Source organism: Orcinus orca, chromosome 14 (assembly GCF_937001465.1).
Source record: "Orcinus orca chromosome 14, mOrcOrc1.1, whole genome shotgun sequence".
Lineage (NCBI taxonomy): Eukaryota > Metazoa > Chordata > Mammalia > Artiodactyla > Delphinidae > Orcinus > Orcinus orca.
In genome coordinates this window covers 57,417,137-57,442,266 of record NC_064572.1, presented here as the reverse complement: position 1 = coordinate 57,442,266, position 25,130 = coordinate 57,417,137, and the positions used below count along the sequence as shown (strand labels likewise).

General features: G+C 43.4%; 2 protein-coding genes across 7 annotated transcripts in view; one reads left to right on the top strand and one right to left on the bottom strand.

Annotated features, from left to right (window-relative positions):
* Window positions 1-25,130, top strand: part of MYOF (myoferlin) — a 155,567-nt gene that overhangs the window by 17,450 nt on the left and 112,987 nt on the right. For all 6 annotated transcript variants that reach the window (XM_049696671.1, XM_004279410.3, XM_049696672.1 and 3 more), the window contains exons 2-5: window positions 1,775-1,830; window positions 4,400-4,491; window positions 20,523-20,631; window positions 23,503-23,590. In XM_049696671.1, coding sequence (XP_049552628.1) covers window positions 1,775-1,830; window positions 4,400-4,491; window positions 20,523-20,631; window positions 23,503-23,590 — 345 coding nt within the window. The remainder of the gene's footprint in view (window positions 1-1,774; window positions 1,831-4,399; window positions 4,492-20,522; window positions 20,632-23,502; window positions 23,591-25,130) is intronic.
* Window positions 11,630-12,087, bottom strand: LOC101278350 (60S ribosomal protein L36a-like). The gene has a single exon (XM_012536575.3). It carries the CDS (start codon window positions 12,022-12,024, stop codon window positions 11,704-11,706), a length of 321 nt encoding a protein of 106 aa, XP_012392029.2. The 5' UTR covers window positions 12,025-12,087; the 3' UTR covers window positions 11,630-11,703.

The window sequence follows — 25,130 nt, the reverse complement described above, 5'->3', positions numbered from 1 at the left end:
TCTCAGTTTCCTTAGTTGTGAAAGGGGGATGAAAATGATTATACATACCTCCTAGGGTTTGAAGGAGATTAGGTGATGTGAGATAATAGAAAAAATATATGTTGGTCTGTGTCTTCCCCCCAACCCCACGCCCTCGCTCATTTTTCCTGGCACAGAGCTCCTAAAACCCTTGTAACTTCCTAAGGGATAAGAGTACTAGTATTTTTTGTTCAATGAAGCCACTCTGGGTGGGCCCCTGGATGGGGGCTGGTCACAAGAAAGATGAAGCCATGATTAGAAGCTGGGGATTTTCAGCCCCAGCTCCACTTCTCTAGAATGGGGAGAAGGGCTGGAAATGGAGTTAATAATTAATCATGGCTACGTGATGAAGCCTCCGTAAAAATCCCAGAAGTATGTGGTTCAGAGACCTTCCATGGGTGAACACATCCATGTACCAGGAGGGCAACGCACCCCCACCTCCATGGTGACAGAACCATGGTGCTTGGGGCCCTCTCAGACCTCACCCCATGTATCTGTTCAGCTGGCTGTTCATCTGTACCGTTTATCAGTCCTATAACAAACTGGTAAATGTAAGTAACAGTTTTCCTGAGTTCTGTGAGCTGCTCTAGCAAATTAATTGAACCCAAGGATGGGGTCATAGGAACCTCAGATTTATTGCCAATTGGTTAGAAGCCCAGGTGACAACCTGGACTTGCTGTTGGTGTCTGGGGGTGGGGGCAGTCTTGTGGGACCGAGCCCTTAACCCCTGGGATCTGATGCTAACTCCAGGTAGACAGTGTCAGGATTGAGTTAAATTGTAGAACACCCAGGTGATGTTGCAGAAAATTGCTTGGTTGGGGGAACACGCCCCGCCCAATACATCTGGTGTCAGAGTGTTGTGAGTGTTCTGTGTGATAGTAGAAGAGACACACAGGAAGAAAAACTTTTTTTTCCCCCTGAAAACAGGTGAGCTAAGGTTTACAAAGCCTTTTGTACTGAAACTTAGCTTTTATTTTGTTAAGTGTCTGGGGACTCAGGGATTCAGCAGAAGCTCCTGCTCTTTGGACTTTGCTCCAAGGAAGCTTTAAGCACTAGCTAGATAAACATTTACTCATCTGGGTAGCTGTACTGTCCAGTCTCAGATGCAGAGAAAGAAGACCTTGTGTCTTCAGAAACAATGAGCCAGGAGTAAAGGAAATGCCCAATGCTCTGCTGGTCCTAGAAAGTGTTCATCTACAAATTACCTTGCATTAGGGCTGTGAGAGGGAATCCAGCATAATCTTTAAGCTGTGTTGGGGTCTTATCACATGCAAAGGCAGCATGGGCTTCAGAGCTGAAATTCCAGGTTTATGTCAGGGCACCACTGCTGCATATGAGGTCAGACACATTCCTCAACTCCTTTGAGTCTCAGTATCCTCATTTATAAAATGGGATACCTGTGGGTCAAAGGTTACCTTCGTTGGCTTCTTTCTGCAACAAGCTGGGGAGATGCACAAGCCCTGGGTGACTTTGGTCTGCAGGATTTGCTGAGGGAGAGACAGAGGATCACAGCATTTCTGTGATTTTGAGTCTCCCATCCCTCAGCTCCTTGTCGATCTGGGGATGGGAAAAATGTTTTTAGGCCAAAAATGCTGTTCAGTTTGGAAAACTCGTTCAGGTAGCCCTCACCCTAGTCAGATGAAGGTAAAATGTAGGCACACCGTTTGCCCTCAGGGAAAGGTTCTTTGAATGAACAGATGAATGGTACAGGCTCTGTAAATATTTCTAATTGATATCTCTTATTTTTAATTTGCAGATGAGAAAAAGAAAACAAAGAAAGTCGATAATGAACTCAACCCAGTGTGGAATGAGGTGACTTCGTTATTTTTCAATTTTGTTTCACTGGATAAGCTACCTCTGATTGTCCCATCTTTGGTCAGAGGTTTAACTCTTACATTTGGAAGGAGAATCTCTGCATTTCACCCCTACCCCCTCCACCTCCCTCTGTGGCCACAGAGACAGCAGAGCAGCTTAAGGACACTACTGCACAGTGACATCTCCTGTGCAGTAGTGGTGTGGCAAGTGGAGCCTGGATGGGTTAAGGAGGGTGGGGTTCTAGCCTGGTGCAGCCATGCGCTTGTTGTGTAACCTTGTCCAGTTATGCTGCAAATTGGGGCACATCTGTAGAGCGAGGGGTGGGCTTAGATCACCTCTGGAGTCCCAGAGAGAAAGCTCTGTAATTAAAAAACATATCTGCATGTGACTAATCGAAATGGTATGACATGATACTTTGTGTATCTGGAAGAGTGTCATTTATTGTTTTTTATGTTGATAAAAGTAATATGTACTTAATGTAGAAATTTTGAAAACTTCAGATTAGCTTAAAAAAATTACTTTTGGTCCTACTATCCAGAAGCAACTACTGTTAACATCTTGGAGGTATCAACAAATATTTATTGAATGAATACATTTAATAAAATAGGATGTCTTAGAATTAGCCAATTAGTATCATACAGTGAATACAGTTTCCTATCCTATTTTTTCCTACTATTATATTCCTGAACATATACCCCTATAATTCCATTAAAAAATATTTTTATTGACTATGTAATATTGTATTGAATTGGTATGATTTATAGACCTCCCCCCCACTAATGACTTTATATCTATTTTATAAATTGTTTCAGTGTTTAATAGATTTACAGATATGTGAAATTTTTAATTCTTTCCACTGAGTAGGATTTTCCTATGCTGACTAATTTTTGAAAAGTTGATCATCTGCCCTATTGTTTTTCTAAAAACCAGGTCAAACCGTTCTGGATAAGTGCAGTGATAAATGTCTTTGTTATTTTGCTAAGTCACCAGGTTGTGACGGCTTCCTTCCACCAACTGCAAATCCCTTCTCCCCTTCCCCTCCCAACAAGTTTCAGTATCCCTATAAAATAAAGACTACTCGTTCTCACTGGATGAGGCCAAGACTAAAAGATTCTTAATGCCTATCTGAAATGCCCTGCTGGTTTCATGCAGGTTGAGAGGGAATTCCACTTCTCTGCAATTTCACTGGAACCCAGAGCACAGCCAGCTGGACTGCCAGCTCCATGAGAGCCAGAGGCTGTCTGGTTGGTCCCTGTGGAAACTGTGGGTTCCTAGCACCTCACACAGAGCTCCAAGACTAAAATAAATAAAAAGTACATGTATGTGTGCATTTAGTGATAACATGCCTCTTTATTTTTTAAATTAGTTTATTTATTTATTCTTGGCTGTGTTGGGTCTTCGTTGCTGCACGTGGGCTTTCTCTAATTGTGGCGGGGGTGGAGGGCTACTCATCCTTGCGGTGCGCAGCCTTCTCTTGTTGCTGGAGCACGGGCTGTAGGCGTGTGGGCTCAGTAGTTGTGGCTCTCGGGCTGTAGAACGCAGGCTCAGTAGTTGAGGCGCACGGGCTTAGTTGCTCCGTGGCATGTGGGATCTTCCCGGACCAGGGCTTGAACCCGTGTCCCCTGCATTGGCAGGCACATTCTTAACCACTGTGTCACCAGGGAAGTCCCAACACGCTTCTTTATATTTGAGCTCAATCCATGTGGCCGATGGCAGAGAGGTATATGGTCACATGAGTAGGCGTGTTTTCCCGAGGGTGTCATCCATCTTACCCCATTTTGTTTCCAATGCATTTTTTTTCTCATAGTGCATATGTATTTATCAAGTAAACTTCCCAATTGCAGCTTTATAACTGAAACCAAACCTAAATGAAATGCCAACCCAAACCCATGTGGATTTGTGGGTATGTTTTAATACGAGCTGTGAGACTCCTTCTCCATCCATTCCAAACCCATTATAAGGAGCATCAGACCATCATCATGCACTGCTTTATTTAATTAATTTATTCCATAATCAAAGACATCAGTGGTACTAAGTTAATCTTTTTTTTTTTTTAACATTTGCCATTAGAAAGCAATTTACTGCCTTAAGATGAGAGACTCAGCTGACTACAGCACTGACCATGGTGGGACTTAAAATAAGGGGCTGATGCATTTCAGAAAATGTTTTCTTAGATTATTTACCACTTTCTTCGATAATATGATTAAGAAAAGCAAATAATTTAAAAATAACCATTGAAGAAAGCATTTTCACATACATATTTTCTTCTATTTGTGCTACAGTTGTGGTAGGCATTCAGTCTAGTTCTCTGCCTATGAGACGGATTTGGTGACTTGTCCGAAGCCACAGAGTCTAGAAAACGGGAAGCTAGGAGTCTGGTTTGCTTTCCCAGGAGGCTCAGCAGCCTCCAGGTTCAGAATTTGAGCACTTTTGTCTAACTATAGAACTGAGTACTTCAAAAGATTGTCATTGGTGGAGATGACCTGCTATTTAGTATCGGTGCATCTTATTATATTCCCGGATCCTTTTAACAGCCTCTTTGTTTTCATAACCTACCTGTGGACAGATTTTGGAGTTCGACCTGAGGGGTATACCACTGGACTTCTCATCGTCCCTTGGGATTGTTGTGAAAGATTTTGAGACAATTGGACAAAATAAGTAAGTTGATTTCAATTGTTTTTCTCATGTTACATATTGTCTTACTATTGTCTGTTTTGTTGAAGGAACATATCTTTAATAACATAATATTTCCAATAGAATTGTGCTTTAATTCTGTGCCCTCCTCCACCCCTTATGAGCCAATATCAGATGTGGCTAATCTATCACAGAGCACTTTCCCAATGACTGCTGTATTCATAAGAGGTTGCAAACACTAAGCCACCACTAGTCTAGCCAATTTGGCACTTAACAGTGAAACCTTTTTATGCTCCTGCAGTTTCTTTGTTAACTAGGTACAGGCACTGATGATTTATCCAAACTGTAGCTTTATTGGACACAAACAAAATCATTTCTTCTTCTGATTATGTATAACCCATGTATGTCTCATTCAAGTTCTCTTTCCAGCCCTGCTTCCATTTTAACATCTCGCTGGTTTTTTAGACCCAACAGATCCAAACCAGATTCCTACTCTTACTGCCCCTGCCAGTTTCAGATGGGGAAGAGTCACGGTGGTGCCCAATGGTGGCACACAGAGTTGTCCCCTGGGTAAAGCTGAGGTTCCCATGGGACAGAATGACCTCAGTAAATTCACTCCAGTCTTTGATCTAGACTTTGGCCTTAGACTTGGAACTCAGTCTTAGGTTATCAATTCAAACTAACTAAACTCACAAGAGAACAATTCTTAAAACCATAATACTTGTTATTTTCCAAAGGCAATAAATTGCCTGGTTGGGGAGGGCATTCCTACTCTCTGATTAATTAATTCTTTTTAAAATGAATTTAAAAAAAGTTTTTATTTTATATTGGAGTATAGTTAATTTACAATATTGTGTTAGGTTCAGGTGTACAGCAAAATGATTTAGTTATACATATACATGTATCTATTCTTTTTCAGATTCTTTTCACATATAGTTTATTACAGAGTACTGAGTAGAGTTCCCTGTGCTATACAGTAGGTCCTTGTTGATTATTTTATATATAGTAGTGTGTATATGTTAATCCCAACCTCCTAATTTATCCCTCCCCCCCACCTTTCCCCTTTGGTAACCATAAGTTTTCTATCAGGTCTGTGAGTCTGTTTCTGTTTTGTGAATAAGTTCATTTGTATTATTTTTTTAGATGCCACATAGAAGTGATATCATATGATATTTGTCTTTCTCTGTCCGACTTAACTTCATTTAGTATGATAATCTCTAGGTGCGTCCATGTTGCTGCAAATGGCATTATTTCGTTCTTTTTAATGGCTGAGTAATATTCCATTGTGTATATGCACCACATCTCCTTTATCTACTCCTCTGTCGATGGCCGTTTAGGTTGCTTCCATGTCTTGGCTATTGTAAATAGTGCTGCAATGAACATTGGGGTGTATGTACCTTTTCGAATTATGGTTTTCTCTGGGTATATGCCCAAGAGTGGGATTGCTGGATCATACCGTAGCTCCATTTTTAGTTTTCTGAGGAACCTCCATACTGGTTTCCACAGTGGCTGCACCAATTTATTGTACATTCCCACCAACAGTGTAGGAGGGTTCCCTTTTCTCCACACCCTCTCCAGCATTTATTGTTTGTAGACTCTTTGATGATGGCCATTCAGACTGGTATGCGGTGATACCTCATTGTAGTTTTGACTTGCATTTGTCTAATAATTAGCGACGTTGAACATCTTTTCATGTGCTTTTTAGCTATCTGTATGTCTTCTTTGGAGAAATGTCTGTTTTCCTTCATGTCATTTCACATGGGAAGCCAAATTACTCTCTATCTTTGATTGTAAGATGTCATTGACTGTAAGATGTACTATTAAATTAGTAACATGTTTGGGGCGGGCGGTGGGGCGGGGGAGAAGCCTGATATTAAATGCCCACATCAGTTGTAAGAAGCATCTCAGGTTTTACTAATGTGAATTTATTTTAAAATGTATGCCTTAGTCTCAGGTACATTTGGTATGATCAGAAGGCTGCAATGAGAGCAGTAAATTAGAATGACTTAGTTGGGATACGGTGGCCATATGCTCTGATTTGCTTTGGGTGGTTCCGGTTTGTTGTCCCAGCACAATGGTTTATGATGTCGCTTTTGCTGTCAACAGTGGCTTGATTTGGACAGTAAATTAGATGGTCATCTTGGGCCTTGGGGTCTTCTGCTTAATGGCGTCAGACTAAGAGCCTGCACAGGCTTTGATAGCTACTGCCCATGTCACCTTTCATGAGATCCTTTCTTCCATGTTTCATTGCTGACCAATGCCCCTTGTGACCGATGCATTTTTTTCTTAAGCTATATACATACATTCTGGTAGATTCTGGCCCTACTCTCTTGCATCGAAAAACCATTCTAGCTTTTTAAGGTTATGCTGTACATCTCAGCTTTGAAGCAATTATGTGATTTTCTATCCCCCACCCCAACTTCCAGAGGGCAGTTTTATTTACCAGATTTCAAAGTTCTGGGGAAGCGGGTGATTACGCCTCACTGTAGCTTCCTATCTGTTACTAATAATAGTTCTTTCTCTTCTTTCCTCTCCTCTTTCTGCAAGTGGTACCACTGTTTATATTGTAGACCAGCCCTCTCTGAAAGAAATATAGTGCAGGCTGCATATGTAATTAAAAATTTTCTAGTAGCCATGTTATAAAACAAAAAGAAACAGATGAAATGAATTTTAATAATGTTTTATTTACACATAGAAATGATAAGATTATACTATGTTAATCAATATTTTAAGAATCACTGAGACATTTTACATCCATTTTTTCTTACACACCGGATTTCAAAGACTTAGTATTTCATATTAACAGCACATCTCTGTTTAGACCAGCCATATTTCAAGTGCTCCCTCACCACGTGTGGCCGGTGGCCGTCACAATGGAGAGCACAGCTCCAGACCACTGAGCTCAAAACCTCAGGTCTCTGTGGATCTTCTCCCTTTTACCTCTTCTCCAATCTGTTGCCAAATCTTACTTCTCTTTCTTTCCACTGTTTGTGCCATGTGCTTCTTACTTGTGGCCACAGCCAGCAGCCTGGTTCAGGCCTCATCACTTTGTGCCTCATCTATTTGAACATGGAAGTAAAGCCTGGCAGGCTGGCCTGGGAGCTCTCATCTTTGTTTCAAACAAAGTTGTTTTCTTGAATGTTACATCCTCGAGAGAGAGTCAAAACAAACAAATACATGAAGAAATATGTAATAGATCAGGTACTCTGAAGTGCTGTAATCTAAGGAGGAAACTGTCATAGCCCAGGAAGAAAACTAAAGCAGAGTAAGAGGATGGTTACTGAGGGTGGGGGAACGTTTGAGGTGATGATAAGGTGACAATTGAGCAGAGACCTAAATAAAGTGAAAGAATGAGCCATGCAGCTTTCTGGGGGGAAAGAATATTCTTGGCAGAGAGAACAGCAAGTGCAAAGGCCCTGAAGCAGGAGTACACCTCGGTGTTGGAGAAAGATCGGTATTGGAGAAAGATCGAAGAGGCCAGAGGGCTGGGGTGGGGGATGGAGATGAGATCAGCAAAGCCACAACATGCATGGCTTTGTGAGCCACGATGCAAGCTTTGGATTTCATTCCTAGCGGGATGGAGGTTTGCTGAAGGGTAATGAGTATGATCTTATTTACATTTTTAATGTATCGCTTGGGCTTTCTGTGTGGAGTTTGGATGTAGGAACCAGTTAGGAAGCAGGGGAAACTACTGGGAGAACATTACATATTTATTTTATAACTGTTGAAAACACAGTGGGGCCCTTGGATGGCAGCAGGGCAATATTTTAGGTATGTTTGTCCAAAATATTTGTGTATTTTGGTCTCGTATTTTCTTCTTGGCTTTTCTATTAAAGATTTGGCCTTGGGCTTCCCTGGTGGCGCAGTGGTTGAGAGTCCGCCTGCCGATGCAGGGGACACGGGTTCGTGCCCCGGTCCGGGAAGATCCCACATGCCGCGGAGCGGCTGGGCCCGTGAGCCGTGGCCGCTGAGCCTGCGCGTCCGGAGCCTGTGCTCCGCAACGGGAGAGGCCACAACAGTGAGAGGCCTGTGTACCGCCAAAAAAAAAAAAAAAAAAAAAAAATTTCTGCCCGGCTTAAGGAATGTCTTGCCTGTGAACTTTGCTGTTGCCATGGAGACTGGCTGTGTAAATAGGGCCCTCACTCCAGAGTCTGCAGCCCCAGGGCATGTAAGCAAACAGTACCAGGCTGCCTGGGTTTGCCTGAGCATGGTGCCCACACCCATAGGGACTGGACCGGGCAGTCTGAGCACGCACAGTGCTAGTGCATCAGCAACGTCCCTCCCTAGGTGCTGCGAGCTGGTGGGGCTGTCCTGCACAGACTCTGTTCTTCCTCATTTTACAGTCATCCAACCAGCCTTGTGCACTGAAAGAGGGAAGAGCTAGAGGAGCCTCTTGGTCACATGATGAACATGAAATGGTATTTTTAGCTGAAATGTCAGAGTGGAAGGATTTTCCCAGTGGCTGAAGAATAAGAGTTCCCTTTCCAGACAGGCAATGTGGCCGTCCCTTAATGAGCCCTTTGAATGCATTATCCCACCTAATCCTCACAGATACCCAGTTTTTTTCTCAGAGAGGTTTAGTCACCTGCTCAGGGTCACACAGCAGGTGTGTATCAGAGTCAGCATTTATATTCAGACCTGTGCTCTTGACTTTTCCATTACACTGAAAACCTCTGACCACCTATAGGGACCAAAATGTAGGTGGAATGATTATCTTTTAGCTTAATTTTTTTTTTTTTTTTTTTTTTTTTTTTTTTGCCATGCCGCACTGCTTGTGGGAGGATCTCAGTTCTCCGACCAGGGATTGAACCCGGGCCACTCCAGTGAAAGCACTGAATCCCAACCACTAGACCACCAGGGAGCTCCCTAGCTTAAATTTTTTTTTCTAATTTTGCCAGAAAACAAACAAAACAAACAAACAACCCCCCCCCCACTCATTGTCAGAATATTGGTTCCTCCTTCTTAGGTAAAAGTTCTAAGTAGGCATTTTATGCTATTAAGTAATAAGTCACTTAAGCTCATTCCCTGCAATGAACAAGGTGAGTTCAGAGAATATATCTCATCTCATGTGATCTTCACAATGACCTTGAGAAGTGGAGATGAGACTTGAGGCTCAGAGGGGTTGAGGCTGAGACCCTGATCTCTTGGCATCCTGGCCCTGCTGTCACTCTGCTTGAGTTCCTAAAGAAGAAGCATCTTCAGGAGCCTGGAAATATAGGAATGAAAGATTTTTACAAGTTTTCAGATTTGTGGGTGTGTGTATGTGTTCTGCTCATGCTAAGGTGATGTCACAGGGACCAGATTTACCCTCTCACCTGACACAACCAAAAAAGTAGATGAAATACATGCCCCAGTGGTTTCAGATACTGGGCACTAGCAGCACAGGACACTGATCCCCAGGAGAGGGGGATAAATGAGCTGAGCCCTCTGAGTGCCCAGCTTCACGCCTAGAGAGCATTTCCAGGCTGCATTGCAGGACAGGCAGATCTTGGTTGTCTCCCAGAGTTGGGGAGGTGCAGGTGGGAGCCTAGAGCTAGGCGCGTGTGCACACACACACACACACACACCACCCACGCAGAGTGCTCCAGAGATTTGCAGAGGGTTCCGCTTGACTCCTCGGGTGTGGACTGGTCAGTGAGGAAACTACCTGAGGGCTGAGAATAGTTAATGCTCCCCCCATCCAGAGTGGGAAAACCTTCAAATTCATGAGCATCAGGTAGAGTACTCAGAAGGATTTTACCTCAGTATTGTGAAGAAAAAACTAGATACATCATTATTAAACAGATACACTATGAGGTGATATTATGAGTAGGTATGGACAATGAAACAGGTGTTATAATCGTATTCCACAGGTTAAGGAAGGTAGAGGAGGAAAGCTTGAGCAAGTGAAGTAGAGGCGTGGAAGGTATTTAAAAAGATCCAAATTGAACGTGTAGGAATGCACATTACAATGTCTGATATAAAATGACTGTAACTGTCTAAGAGTTTGCCTTCCTAGTACTCTTATTTTTCCCCTCCGTGTGTGTACTTGTGCATTTGAAACCATCACATATACCCCACACAAATGCACGGCAAAGTTAGAGACATCCTCTGAAGGTGAATTGTCCGCTTGGCTGTAATGTAAGAAGAAGATAACCGAAGACCTCACGATACACCCAGGAGGAAATTTACCCGAGTTCTTGCATAAGGGGTGGTGTGGGCAAGCGGTCAGCTGCATGTTCAGGAGATTAGCTTGGGTTTTGGCTCTGCTACTTACTGGTTGGGTGGCTTTTGGCAAGTTTCTTCATCTTCATGGTGGTGGCTGGAATACTTCCTCAGTAAGTGATAGACATAAGGGCAAATTTAATATAATTAAGGAAAAAAATCACTTAAATTTCCTAATGAACAACATAATAGCTAATATCTATTGTGGGCTTACCACGGGCCAGGAATTGTGCTAAAACTGCTCCACACGCAATCGGTTTTCATCTTTATAATGTCTTTGAGTCAGACAGGCTTATTGACGTCTTAGAGAAAAATGTGGCTCAGAGAGGTTCACCAAATTGCTTAAAGTCACCCAGCTCTTTGATTGGAAGCACGTGGATTTAACTTCGTAAATCCAGAGTTTAACCTCAGACCTTCCAATGTTTATTTCCTGTGTGTGTGACTGTGTGAGTGTGGGTTGAGGGCCAGAGTGCCAGGATGTGAAAGTGAGAGCACAGCATAACTAACACACACACTTACACACAGGATGGTACTGGGGACTGTAGAATTAGAAAAAGCAGAAGGACAAGCCTGGGTTATGGAATATACTAACTCCCTGGGCAAGGGTTTTTTGTTTTTGTTTTGTTTTTGCTTAGAGAAAACAGAAAGACTGGTTTGGAATGAAATTAATTTGATGGGACGGTGTGGTATTGCTTATGAGAAATTTTTGTTTACTGGTGTACAAAAGACCTTGTGTTCAAGCTTTTAATACTTTTATTTCCCCTAGTGGTGAAACTCACCTCTGCCACTGTGTAAACATAGCAGTGGGATTAATTGAGGCGGTCCCCATGACCTCTCCTTTCCCCCAGTGTGGTTGGTGAGAAGGGTTGAGGCAGTTTCTACCTGGAGTAGCTTCTCGGGCTGTGAGAAAATCTAAGCCAGAGGCAGATGGTACTTGGAACAAAACTCCCAGTTCTGATTTCTTTCTTTCTTTTTTTTGAAGTAAACAATCTCAAATGTTTATTATCTTCATAACAAAACAAAATATGAAGCTCAGAACTGGATCACTTGGCCCTTTCTCTTCTTATTTCCTCCCAGCTCAAAAGGCTTGCATCTCTTAATAGCCAGCATTCTCTTAGATCTGCAGTTCGGGTCAACACATGCAAGCCTCAGCACAATCTTCTTTGTAGTTTTAGCCTTTTTCCGGAAAATCGGCTTGGTCTGCCCACCGTAGCCACTCTGCTTCCTGTCATACCGCCGCTTTCCCTGGGCATACAGAGAATCCTTGTCCTTCTTGTACTGTGTCACTTTGTGGGGTTGGCGCTTGCCACACTTCTTACAGAAAGTCCGGCGGGTTTTAGGAACGTTCACCATGTTTGCGAGAGCGCTATCGGCACGGAAAAGCTGATTTCTTTTTAGTTCCGCTTTTTCAACAGAGTAGCAAAGCTATGCAAAGATCAAAGCTGGTTTGGGCTGGTTGGCTCTGGGTGCTGGAGAGGCTGAACCCCGCTGTTTGGGGAGATCACAGCCCTGGTGAGAAACACCCAGAGAGACTGAAAGAGAAAGACGTTTCATAATAAGAGCTGTAATTATCTCCTGATTTTACCTGGAGGAACATCTCTTAGGAGAGGAAGCTTCATAACCTATAAGTCATTTGCAAGGTCATTGGACTATCTTCAGTGATGTATCAATTAATTTATTCTTTCAGCAGATATTTGCTTGTGGCTGCTGTGTGTTGGACACTGCTCTAGGTGCTGGGGGTACTCCATGCCTTTCATGGGGCTCACATCTGAGTGGAGGTAACAGACAATAAACAAGTAAATCCACATAGAGTTTATCAGATGGTGATAAATATGAAGAATGAAGCAGGGGAAAAGGGGAGAAAAAGACAGGGTAAAGGGTGTGTGTGTGTGTGCATGCACGTACACGTGCGCTGGTTTAGAAAGGTTTTTCATATAAGGATTTGCTCTGGGGTCTCTTTTATAATGAAATGTTTTATGAGACCTATGGCTTTAAAAATGCATTAGATTCGACTAATTAGATTTTATGAGAATTCAGCTACAGCTGAAGTTTACTTCTGGTCTAATCCTGAAAATAAGAATTGTTTTCCAAACAGAATATTTTATTATTCAACAAAATAAAAATCTGTTTTCCAAACAGATTCTGTTTTCCAAACAGATTGATGGTGGGGAGGGAGCTATTTGATGTACATAAGAGAAAAGATTGGTTTTAAGAACTCTGCACAGTGATTGTATAGAAATGGCTGTGGGTAGTTACAAAGGGTTCTTATCTGTTCATTCATGCCCACCTGCCCACACTCCGCATAGATAAACCCACCTTCCTGTGATTTAGGCTGTGCATGAGTTCAGACCAGCTTTCCCTGCAAGTACTGACTTGGAGTCATATTGTTTTTAGGATCCCTTTTTCCAGAATAGTGTCTGAAATAATAATGAAAAGTGATGTTAAGCACTTACCAGATCATCCTTTTAATCCTTACAACAATACTGTTAGGTAGGAGCTGTCATTATCCCCACTTTGCAGATGAGGACACTGAGGCTCGGAGAAGTTACACGATCTGTGGTACAAGGATAAGTCTGAATCAGTCAGTGCGGTCTAGCGCCAAGTTCTTAGCCACTGTGTTATGCTGTCCCCCTTACTTTATAAGGTCCAAGTGCTTGATGAATGAATGAGTGAATACTACTGCCTTGAGTCTAAAGGATGAGGGCATTAGACAGAGACGGAGCCTGGGAGTTCTGTTGAACTATCCAGAACGGGCAAGCGTAGAGCCAGAACTTTGAGGACTGAATGAACAGGAGAATTGGTCAAGAGCGAATAGAAAAATAGCAGGTTACAGTCATTTATTCAAGAAATTAACTCTTAAGACATCTTCTACGTGCCAGGCATTAGGCTAGTTAACCCACCCCTGGCCTTGTAGCCTCACTGCCCAGGAGGGCTTTGGGGAAGACCTGGGCTTCCATTCATCTCCTTCCCCTGTTAAAGTGATGCCGTCTGCAGCAAAGGCTGGCCCTGAATCCTGCAGATACTGCCACAGCCTCCAGGCTAGTTCAGTGATTCCAAAATCTGGGCATGGCGTTTGTTACACCTCCACCTCAGGGGGCTTGTGCACTGCTAGGTTGGGGAACCACTGTGCGGACTAGGAGTTTCTAGGTTTTCTAAAACCCCTGCTCCCTTGTGATGAACGGGACAAAGGCCTCAAGGTCCTCTGACAATCCTGGTGTGGAGTAAGGAGGGGAAGCCACGGGAGGGCGCAGGTAACTAGGCCTGCCGAGTAGACTTTGATGGAGTTTTGCTTTCTCCTTTGTTCTGTTAAATAATTGATTGCTACGTCCATTTCTCAAACGTGAACCTCTATCACCACATCGAATGTACTTTTAGAAAACTGCACGTGTTCCCTGTTCCCCAGGACTGGCTTTGCCAGCTGCCTTCCCTACCCCGCTTCCTCCATCCACCCCTCCACCTGTTCTAGACCATTGTTTCTCAAACTTCCTGGGTATAAGAATTAACTAAAGAAAAAGTCTGACTCAGGGTCCTGGGAATCTGTACCCGCCCTGCTGATTTTGCTGCAGGGAAGTCTGGGGAACCACATTCTGAGAAACAGTTTTAGCAGCTAATCCAGAGCACAAGGGTGGGCGGGTTGGGAGACTCGGAGGGTTCCCCACAGGTGAGGTGGGTGGGAGACCCGGGGAGGTGCTTTCCGGGGTTCCCTGTGATGGGATTCACTGCCATGGCTGCCCCTGCCTCTCCCCCCATCTGGTAGAAAGCAAGGTGCGGGGCTTGGCGCTCCCTCCTTTTGGGGAGGAGCTCCACTGATACTGGCCTGGAGGAGGGAGAAGTCTGCGGAGGGGATGGGACCCAGCCGAGCATCCCCACTGGCCTTCTGGGCCTGGCGCAGACGACAAGGCCCAGCTGGCTGACAGCCCAGTGCTTCAAAGGGTGGGCGAATCATGGTCCTGCAGGAGACCTGGGAGCCACTCAGAAGAGCATTTGTTCCCCAGCCCTGTTGGGGATTGTTATTGCCCCTCGGAGGATGGGAAGTTGGTAGTTCTGCAGTCCTTGGGAGCAGAAACAGAGCAACGTGTGATTTACTTTCCAGCCTCCAGCTTATTTTTCCTTTCCTTCATGAGGGAATTTCCAGTAAACCCTTCCCCAGTAACCCATGTGGGCTGTGTCCCTGCTGCACAGAAGAACAACTCGCTAGATGTGAGTTCCCCTGATTAAGAACTCAGCCAGCAAAGCCCTTACTCACCACAGTGGCATGCGACTGTTAACATTTGCGTCCAGGCCAACGGGGAAAACATTTTGCATTTCTCTTTTAATCACACTGGACTCTGTTTTAACAAGAAAGAAACAAAAGTTCTTAACCAACACTTGCATGACCGAGTTGACTAGTTTACAGTTAAACTCTTTAGTTCCCCCAAACCTAACATTTAATTTTCAAGTAGTTGCTTCCATTGCTTAGAATTAGTTTGATGTCACAGAGAGAACCAACAACAAACTATATGGGTGTTCGTGGACTGAAAGGAATAGGAGAAGGACTGGCTCTTTCTTCATTTCAGAATACATCTGCTGTTTATTATTCTTGCACTATAAGTTTCTTTTTGAGGTGTGGTCCATCCATTTTGGTGTTGGGTGGAGCCCATGGGGAGACACTTATTTTTCCATGAAAACACAGGGCAAAAGTTTCCCCATTACTTTCACACCATAATATTTTAACATATTTATAGCATTAGTAATATGGAAGAAAAAGGGTCTTGGTTTAGTTTCACCTTCTTTAAAGGAAATTGGCTTGTGGTCCGACTGAACTCTTCTTATTCCCTGTGTAGGAGGCCAAGTCATCATTTCCCAGTCTCTCTGTATTTTGTATCCAAGCAACATCATAGAAAATAGGCCAGGCCAGGCTTGCCTTCAAAGCTGTATAGAGTTCAGACACCCATAGGGGATGTTTTCTTCAACTTACAGTGAAAGATCTTAGAAGCTGTAACTGTTTATATTTTTCTTCAACTCACTGAGCCGTTAAAAATATTTTGTGGATTAAAGTCTTTCTAGGGTTTCATCTAAACAAGCACTATCTTCAGAAAAAAGAAATTTAAGTTTTCTTTGACGTCTCCCTCCCCTCCCCCACCCCACCCCCACAAGCATAAGAATTTTATGATGAAAAAGCAAATCTTAAGAAATGGGACTAAAGGTTTCTGAAAGAAGGAATTGAGATCAGACTTCACGATTGGCTTCTTTCATTTCACTCCACTCCTGGTCTGTTATTTGTTACATCCTCTCACACCCTCTCATGGGGAGGGGAAGGCAGCGGATACTGGATGAGTCAGAATGGAGGTTGTAAAACCCATTCAGGGCCATAAAGGGCCAGCAGATGGGTTTTGTGTTTTAGGCAAAGCTGTTCTCCCCAGTTAGCCACAAGTCCCACCACTCCCTATTGTCTCACCTAATACTGTATTCCACATATCTGTTATTGGCCTAAACTTTCCTCCTGACACCCTGTGGGAATTTGTTTGACTCCTGATGTTATAAGAAGCCAATACCTTTGAAGGCAGAAAACTTGCCTAGTATTCTGGATTGTTCATTATGGACATTTTCTAGGATATTTTTTTTCCCCCTAAATCAATGAACAAAGGCTTTAAGAGAAAAGAAATGTATAACATGAGAGAGTTTTCTGAATAGACATACATAGGAACATCACATATATAAGCCAGTAGCAGACTTTCAGGGCTAAAAAGGGTCTGAGGAATTCTTTCAATCTACTCATTTGCAGATAATGAAGGGGCTCAGAGATTAGGGTGACTTAGCCAAGTCCTCAAAGGAAGTTGGGACACAGAGTTAGGGGTAGAACAGGAATTGTCTAACCCAGTGGTTCTCAGCCTGTGCTGATTTTGCCTATGGGGACAACTGGCAATGTGTAGAGATGCTCTAGTGGGTAGAGGCCAGGGAAGCTGCTGAGCATCTGACAAGGCACAGGACAGCCCCCTAAAACAAATAATTATCCAGTTCAAAGTATCAGTAGTGCCGCTGTTGATAGATGCTGGTCCAACCCAGGTCAGCCCTCTTTCCACTTCAGTATCATCCCTGCATGCTGTAGTTTTTGTTTTGTTCCAGGGATTATTTATTGTTGATAGAGATTCAGGTCATCTTGGCTTTAGCAAAAGCAAATCAGTACATGTTCAAGTGTACAATGTTATGATTTTAATCATAAAGTTAGGTTATGAATCATGGAACTGTGAAGAGTAAAATCCAGTGTGTTTCCATGTCTTTCCAAGGTGAGTACCAGTCAGATAACTTCTAAACCTTTTCAGATTTTGTTCTTTTTGAAAAAACCGAATTAACCAACCCTGTGGCCTGCTGTCTTAAAACATGGAGAGAAGTCCATGGAGAGAAGCTCACACCCTGTGGGGCTGAGAGAGACGTGGAAGAGATTTTGCCAGGGGTTCTCAGCTTGTGTGGGAGGTTTCTCTGTTTCATCAGGTGGAGATGGAGTCATGGGTAGTCTCTTGTCCTCAATATATCCGGAGAATAAAAACCCGAGTGAGAAGAAAACATACGGATGTTAAAAAAACAAAAACAAACAAGATACTAACATATGGAGTGAACATACTCATCTGAAAAATTACTCTGTAAAGGTCCCATCAATTCTCAGCATTGACAGAGAGACCTAATTTCTATATTGACCTAAAAGGGCTGAAAAGTACACTCTTAATCCTCTGGAGGCAAAATTTTTCTTTTCTGACTCGTGATATTAGAAGAGAGCAGAATCCATCATGGTTGTTGAATGTCTTGGGTGTGTTCGTTTCAAGTCAGTGCACTCTTCCAAGAAGTCCTGTGCCAGTGGCTCACATCGTGGGGTGAGTTGTGTGAAACAGGGCGCCATAGCGCTGTTTGGTCGTGTGTGGTATAATATATACCTATTCTCAGAAAGTGAAGTCACTTATTCTGAGTCACTGGACGTATGTGGTTGGATGACAGACGCTGAATCTACAATCTGGTCCTATTTCTGAGGTCCGGGTGGGGGATGAGAATACAGATATGTGTCAGTTTAAAAATAATGTGTCTATGTTGATATCAACTCTCACTTCCTGATTTTAAAACAAAATGGACAACATTTTTAAATGAAATGAATACTTCTCCACAGGGGGTTCTTTCCTGATTATTGTTTTTGCCTGAAAGCCCAGAGCTATTTTTATTCTCAACTAGGTTTCTTCACCCTGGGGTTTTTGGTATAAGGAATCTCTCCTGTCATTTTGAGGACTTGATATTTAGTTTTCTAACTTTATGCTAACGATAATCCAGGCTATCATACCTGCTATTGTTAGTATAAGTCACTGCAAATATAGACAAGATATAAGTAAATAGCATTTAAAAATTCTTACTATTTCTCTTTTCCTTTTTCAGTATCTATACTGAGAGCACACCCCTGGACTCTCTTTGCTTTTTTATTGCATTTCACAAAGGGAACTCTTTCAATTCACCCACTCTCATACCATGTTGTATGTTATAACCCCAATTTACAGACTATATTCCACAGGTTACACTTTTATATTGACCAGCTCCCTGGGGATGTGTGTTCTATAAATTTTTTGATCATGTGCCCTAACTACAAAAATGTTTCTTTCCTTCATTCAGTAAATATCTATTAATAAGCAAACTATGTTCCAAGCACTGGGGTTAGAGGAATGAACAGAACAGGAAACAACCTCTGCCTTTCAGGAGCTTTACTCTAGTAAGGAGGGACACAGGTGTACTTCTGTACCAGTATGTTATGTGCACTAAGAGGTAGATGGTCAAAACTACAATAAGATATCACATCACGCCTGTCAGCATGGCTGTCATCAAAAAGACCACAAGCAACAAATGTTGGCAAGGATGTGGAGAAAAGGGAACCCTTTTACACTGTTCATGGGAATGTGAATTGGTGCAGCCACTGTAAAAACAAAACAAAACAGTATGGAGGTTCCTCAAAAAACTAAAAATAGAGTTACCATAGGACCCAGCAATTCTACTTGGGTATATATTCAAAGAAAATGAAAACACGATTTCAAAAAGATATCTGCACCTCAATGTTCATAGCAGCATTATTTACAATAGCCAAGATATGGAAGCAAGCTAAGTGTCCATTGACAGGTGAATGGATAAAAAAGATGTGGCACATATACAGAATGGAATATTACTCAGCCATAAAAAAGAATGAAATTTTCTTGTTTGCAACAACGTGGATGGGCCTGGAGGGTATTATGCTTAGTGACTGAAGTAAGACAGAGAAAGAAAATTCTGTATGTTATCACTTATATGTGGAATCTAAAAAATAAAGCAAATGAAAGAATATAACAACAAAAAAATAAGAGGTGGATGGGTAAGCGGCAGAGGCTGAATATAATCCCTTGGGGTCCAGGAAGAGAAAGAAGTGCCTACATCCAACTTCTGAATGATGCTCCACAGCATGTGAGTTACCAAGTTACCCCATCAGTAAACTAGCAACCTATTTACACTGCAAGAAGGTTTACTTGGGGGGATGTTTTTACAGTGGACAGTGTTGGTTTTTTTTATTGCTCAAATGTTCCCAGGTGGCCTTTATTTCACAAAACTATTTCCATTAAAATTATTTCCTATACCACTTTTACTATATGATACTAATCAAATGAAAAGCAATCAGCAAATTTACAAATTATGCACTTTTAAGTCATTTCTTCTTTGTTGAGGCTGTACACATCAGACAGCATCAGTGGCCAGACCTGAGTCAGTGAATTCCTAACGCTCTTCCATTAACCTGGACTCGGACTTTCACATTCGGTCAGGTATCTGTTACACCAAAGCAGCTTCTGAACCATGTGTTACCTGGCCCAGGTGGAAGCTTAGATTTTCTATGTTCTTGTGTGGTTTCCTCAGCCCATTACTAAATCAATTAGCCAGTCTCTGAAGACCATGGCCTACGTGAGATGAAGTTTACTACTGCTGCTACCTCCATGAAGGATGATGGAAACAAAACAAAGAAACAAACAAAAATCAAAAAATTTTAGGAAATAAGGTGAAAGTGAGAAAAACTTCTGCATGAGACCTGTATTAATTTTCTGTTGCTGCTTTAAATTACTACAAACTTAGTGGCTTAAAACGTCACAATTTTTCCACCTTACAGCTCTACTGGTCTGAAGTCCAGTGGGCTTACCTGCAAAGTGAAGGTGTCAGCTGGGCTGTATTCCTTCTGGAGGCTCTAGGGGAGAATCCATTTTCTTGCCTTTTCCAGCTTCTAGAGTCCACCTGCATTCCTTGGCTTGTGGTCCCTTCAAACTAGTGACAGCTTGTTGAGTTTCTTGCAAGTCTCTTGCCTCTTCCGTCACCCTCTTCTACTTTCAATCCTGGATTATCTGGGTAGGCCCAGTCTAATCATATTAAGGTCAGCTGATTAGCAACCTTAATTCCCTCTGCTACCTTAAACTCCCTTTTGTTTTGTATCACAACATATTAACAGGTTACAGTGGACAATGTTTTATGAATCCTTTTAAATGTCCATTACAGAAGAATGCCTAAACTTTGTCCTACTTTTCTCTCTTCCTGTATTCTTCGAGGTTATATTCAGTCTTTGTCTCTCACCCATCGATCTCATTTGTGACGTGAAATTTCACAGGCACCATAGTTTGACTCTTGAAATGACTGCTTGTTATGGAGACATGGTGGCTGCTGTGTGATGGTTACCGCCAAAATACCCTGCTAGGGAGAGCACAAAATGGCCCACGCTTCATTATGAGTGATTTTCATGCTCGCAGATGAATAGGAAGAGGATTGGGAGGTCCAGGGTGGAAATGGAAACATGCCTCTTATGTGGGTAACTGTGTGCTTTTTCCTTTCCCCTGCAGGTTAATTGGCACGGCCACCGTAGCCCTGAAAGACCTGATTGGCGACCAGAGCCGATCGCTGCCCTACAAACTGATCTCCCTGCTCAACGAAAGGGGGCAAGAGACTGGGGTGAGCATTTCCCTCTTGTTGAATGGCTTTGAAGGGAGATGGCTTTGCAAAGGTTCATTGAGACAAGAGTGTGAAATTATAAGTAGCTCACTACACACACACACACTCTCCCTACTGGTTTTGAGGTAAATAGGTGCATTTACAAATGATATGGCCTCATCCTGTACTCATATTGACAGAACTACAAAGTAGATAAACTTGATTTTCTATATCAGAATACTATAGCGTGAGTGGGACCCTCTCTTGGTACAGCTCTGGGCATATTCACTTGGTTGTTAACATTTGTATGGTGAGTGTAGCTCTGTGTATCAGATACTCTTTGAAGCATTCTATAGAAGGTAATTCATTAATATTAGACCAGAATACCAAGATGTTAATATTATGATTTTTAAAAAATTAAATTTATTTATTTATTTTTGGCTGCGTTGGGTCTTCATTGCTGTGCACGGGCCTTCTCTAGTTGCGGAGAGCAGGGGCTACTCTTCGTTGTGGTGCACAGGCTTCTCATTGCAGTGGCTTCTCTTGTTGCGGAGCACAGACTTTAGGTTCCTGGGCTTCAGTAGTTGCAGCACGTGGGCTCAGTAGTTGTGGCTCACGGGCTCTAGAGCGCAGGCTCAGTAGTTGTGGCGCACGGGCTTAGCTGTTCCGCAGCATGTGGGATCTTCCCAGACCAGGGCTCGAACCCGTGTTCCCTGCATTGGCAGGAGGATTCTTAACCACTGAGCCACCAAGGAGGTCCCCATGGTCTTTATTATTCCATTGGCAGCTGAACGTTTTCTGATCACAGCCTCTCTAAACAAGTACACACTGATATTGTCTGACACGAGACCAGAAGAGAGAGACTCTTTTTCAAGTGCACTTTAAAAAAATTGACTCTAGCATCACCGCTCTCAGATTTCTTAAGATTGCTAACAAGCACTCATAAAGCTAATATGCTTGCCCTGTTTACCTCTGACCCCTTCGTTTTCCAAACAATTTGTCAATATTTTGCTTAGGAGCCTGGGCAAAGGGAGAAAATTTAAAAGAGGCCATCCCTGAAGGCAAGAATGCATTAATACCCATTAGGAATGTCAGTTTTGCTGGTCTAGTCTCCAAAACTTATAGGTTTGCTGTGAATTAGCATTCTAATCATAAAATGTAAATTCAGAATGTCAGCTATCGTCCGTCTACCCAAAACTGGCTGAGAGAAATGATACTAAGGGAAGATGGTACAAGTCAGTGATTTTTCTGGCTGTTTTTTTCCTCTTTAAAGCAGAGAAGAAAGCATATGTAGAACCCTGAAATGGCAGAATTGTAGTCATTGAATGGAGTAAGGAAGAGTGAGGGCCTCAGGCCTGGCCCCCTGGTATCCCCTTACCCCTGTTAGAGGGCCTGGAGCACCTCGGAGGATCCTGAAGTTATTGGGAAGCCATTGATACAGAGGTCGAGCCATTCATGGACTCTTCTGGGTTTGAAAGGTGGATTCTTCAAGTTTGGCAGTTGAGCCCCTCATTGCATTCGGTGTTCCTATTGTGGCCTGGTTGTAGCCATGAGACGCTGCTCTTATGATTCTATATTTGCCAAGAAACTGCTGTCAGAGGCATCATTTATTATCCTGTTCAGTGTCTCCCAGGTCATAGTTCTTAAGTTGCCAAAGAATGTGCTGATCCATGAGGGAGTATTTACTAATGAGCAGACAGATGGGAAAAAACAGGGCAATTGTGTGTGTGTGTGAGTGTGAGTGAGAGAGAGAGTTTACCAGGTGTAGCAAAAGTAGCAAATGGAAGTGTGGGATGCCCATTTAAATTTGAATTTCAGATAAACAATGAACAATTTTGTACTATAAATAGGTCCCAAATTTTATGTTCTGTATTTTATCTGATAATGTGTGTGCGTGTGCGCGTGCGCGCGCGCCATTCTTATTTTCAAAGGACTTCTTTTATTTTGAGGTTTATCCTTCCTCACTTTTGCTGTTAAAAGTCCTTTATTTTGTGAAATGATTATAGTAGTAGATGGTAGTTGAGGGCACGTGTTTGGCAAAATAAAAATTAGCGACCCTATGTTGAGTCCCCTCGCAAACTTTTTTGAAATTTTATTGGTTCACAGAATATGAAAGTATAGGAAACTCTGCCCTAAAATAATGCCCCACATGAGAAATTTAACTCAGATTTTTAAAATAGGAATAATTTTATCTCCTGTAACGAGTTAGTATGTTTCTTCCTTTCTGATGATGAAAGGTTATGTATAACATTTTATGTTCTCCTTCTTGCCTTGGCTTCTAGCCAACTTGGGGTCATATTTAATGCAAGAGGGATGGCACTTATCTTCATCGTCACGTTTTGCATCTTTGTTTCCTCTTTAATCAGACTTGTTTCCCTTTTTCTTGAACCCCATTTTATGAATCACATCACTTTATAACTTTTTGTTAGTCACTTAAAATTCTTTTTGGAGAGAAGTGCGAAAATAAATTTCAGCAATTAACAAAGACGTCAATGAGCAAACAAAAAAACTTAAACACTTAGAATGATCCTCTGTGACTGTAATTCTGTGATTGGAGGCCATCTCCACCCTAGGAAGGAGGTTTGTTACGAGTTCAAGCTTCCTTGTCGCAAAACTTTCCTCCAGTTATGAGGCTGCCCCTTAGCAATGATACACTTGGCAACCTGTACCAGGTGACTGCTTTCCCAGGTGCGCCCACTCCACCTGGGCCCACACGGTGGGAAGATATGAACAGTGGAGGGTATGTCGTCCTTCTCTCTTTCTCTTCTCACTTTCCCATCCCCCTGCTCACCCCTGCTAGAACTTTTACTCCTGCTGAATTGGTTTGTGTTGAGTCTATAGCATTCTGATGCCCTGCACTGATTCTGTCTGCCACGAATTTTTTCTACTCAGGCCACCATTGACCTGGTGATCGGCTATGATCCACCTTCAGCTCCACATCCGGATGACCCCAGTGGGACCAGCGTGCCAGGCTTGGGAGGTAAGCTGACCCTCCTGAAGGCCCAGCCTACACCAGGGGGGATCTACTAATGGCACACAAGGACTCTCCAAGGAAGCTCTCCTTGTCACTATACTCTCTGTAGCTCCCTGCCCACCTAGACAGGGCCCCATGAGGCAGGTGGAACTGCCCTGAACTGGACATTACAAGAGTTTACCAAATGCCCTTCAAAGGAGAGGGGACAGCAAGGCAGTCCTTTACTGTTGCCAAAATTCGGTGACAGAATACCGGTGCCAGATTAAATCTTGGAGACAGAGTTTTGGGTGAAGTAGAAAGAAATAGCTTTATTGCTTTGCCAGGTAAACGGGGCCACAGGGGGCTGATGCACTCAAGATTGTGTGTCCCACCCTGGAGGGGGTAGTGAGGAATCATAATGTTCAAGGAGCAGGGCGTGATCAGCTCGTGGGCATTCTTCTGATGGGTTGATGGTGAGGTAATTGGGAGTCAGCATCATCAACCTCCTGTTTCCAACGGGTCTGGGGTCTGCATGCTTGTGGACAGCATACAGTTAACTTCTTCCACCTGGTGGGGGGTTTCAGTATCTGCAAAGCGGCTCAAAGGACACGGCTCAGAATAGTATCTGTAGTCCTTGAGGAAGAACTAAAGGTCCCTGACTTTGTTTAACAGCTAAAGTATTATTATTTTGTCTTGCTTGACTGTTGTTCTTTCTTTCTGCATTTTCTCACTTCTCTGATTAAATTTGTTCTGTTACTAAAGTTTTTCTACAGACAAAAGGCAGGCGGAGGACATGGGCGGGGTCTATTCTGGAAAGGCCTCATAGGGTCCTGCTTGGTTACATGACTGAGCAGCCTCACGTGAGCCCATCCAGCAGAAGGTCCCAGGCAGGGCTTTGCTTTGGGTTTGTAGCTTGCACCCCATGCACTGTTGCGTGGTTGTGAGTCTCTGGCCTGTACTCCCTTCACGTGTCTTCACCTCCTAAATGTGCCATCACCAGGCTGCGCTCTCAGCCGCCAGTCTCGTGGTCGGAGCCCCTGGATTGGAGCCTCTCTCTCCCTTGGCCCTGACCCCCTCCCGCCTCCGAACAGCCCCTCGGTCCTTTTTCCAAGTGCTTCCTGCCGCACAACCCACCTTGTGCTCCTTGTTCACGGACGTGGGTTGTGGGCCATTCAGGGCCATCAGATGCTGCTTTGGATGGGGTTGGGGCGTGGGACTCGGGGTGGGTTTTGGGCCGCAGTGGAGGGCAGTCTACAAGACAGTCAGGCCTTTCACGCAGCTGAGTCCGACCTCCTCTTAGCGTCTTTCCAGGGTGACGGGATGCTAGACGTGTCTCTGTAGCTTCCTCTGTGCGGAGGGGTCTCACCAGACACCCCCGTCTTCCCAGCCTTGGCGTGCACCCCAGGGAGGGAGGGCGCACTCGCCCCGCCTTGAAATCCCTCATCCTGGGTGGGCACCCTGGCCCTGGTTCCTGCCAGGCTTGGTTCTTCCGTTCCTGGCTTCTCTGAGTTTTTTTTGATTCTGAACTCAGCTCTCTGGTCACCTGAGGGGTCTCCTTGGCACCTGT

What these genes read in the sequence shown, in the direction of transcription:
- LOC101278350 (XM_012536575.3), bottom strand. Translation starts at nt 12,024, where the DNA reads ATGGTGAACGTTCCTAAAACCCGCCGGACTTTCTGTAAGAAGTGTGGC.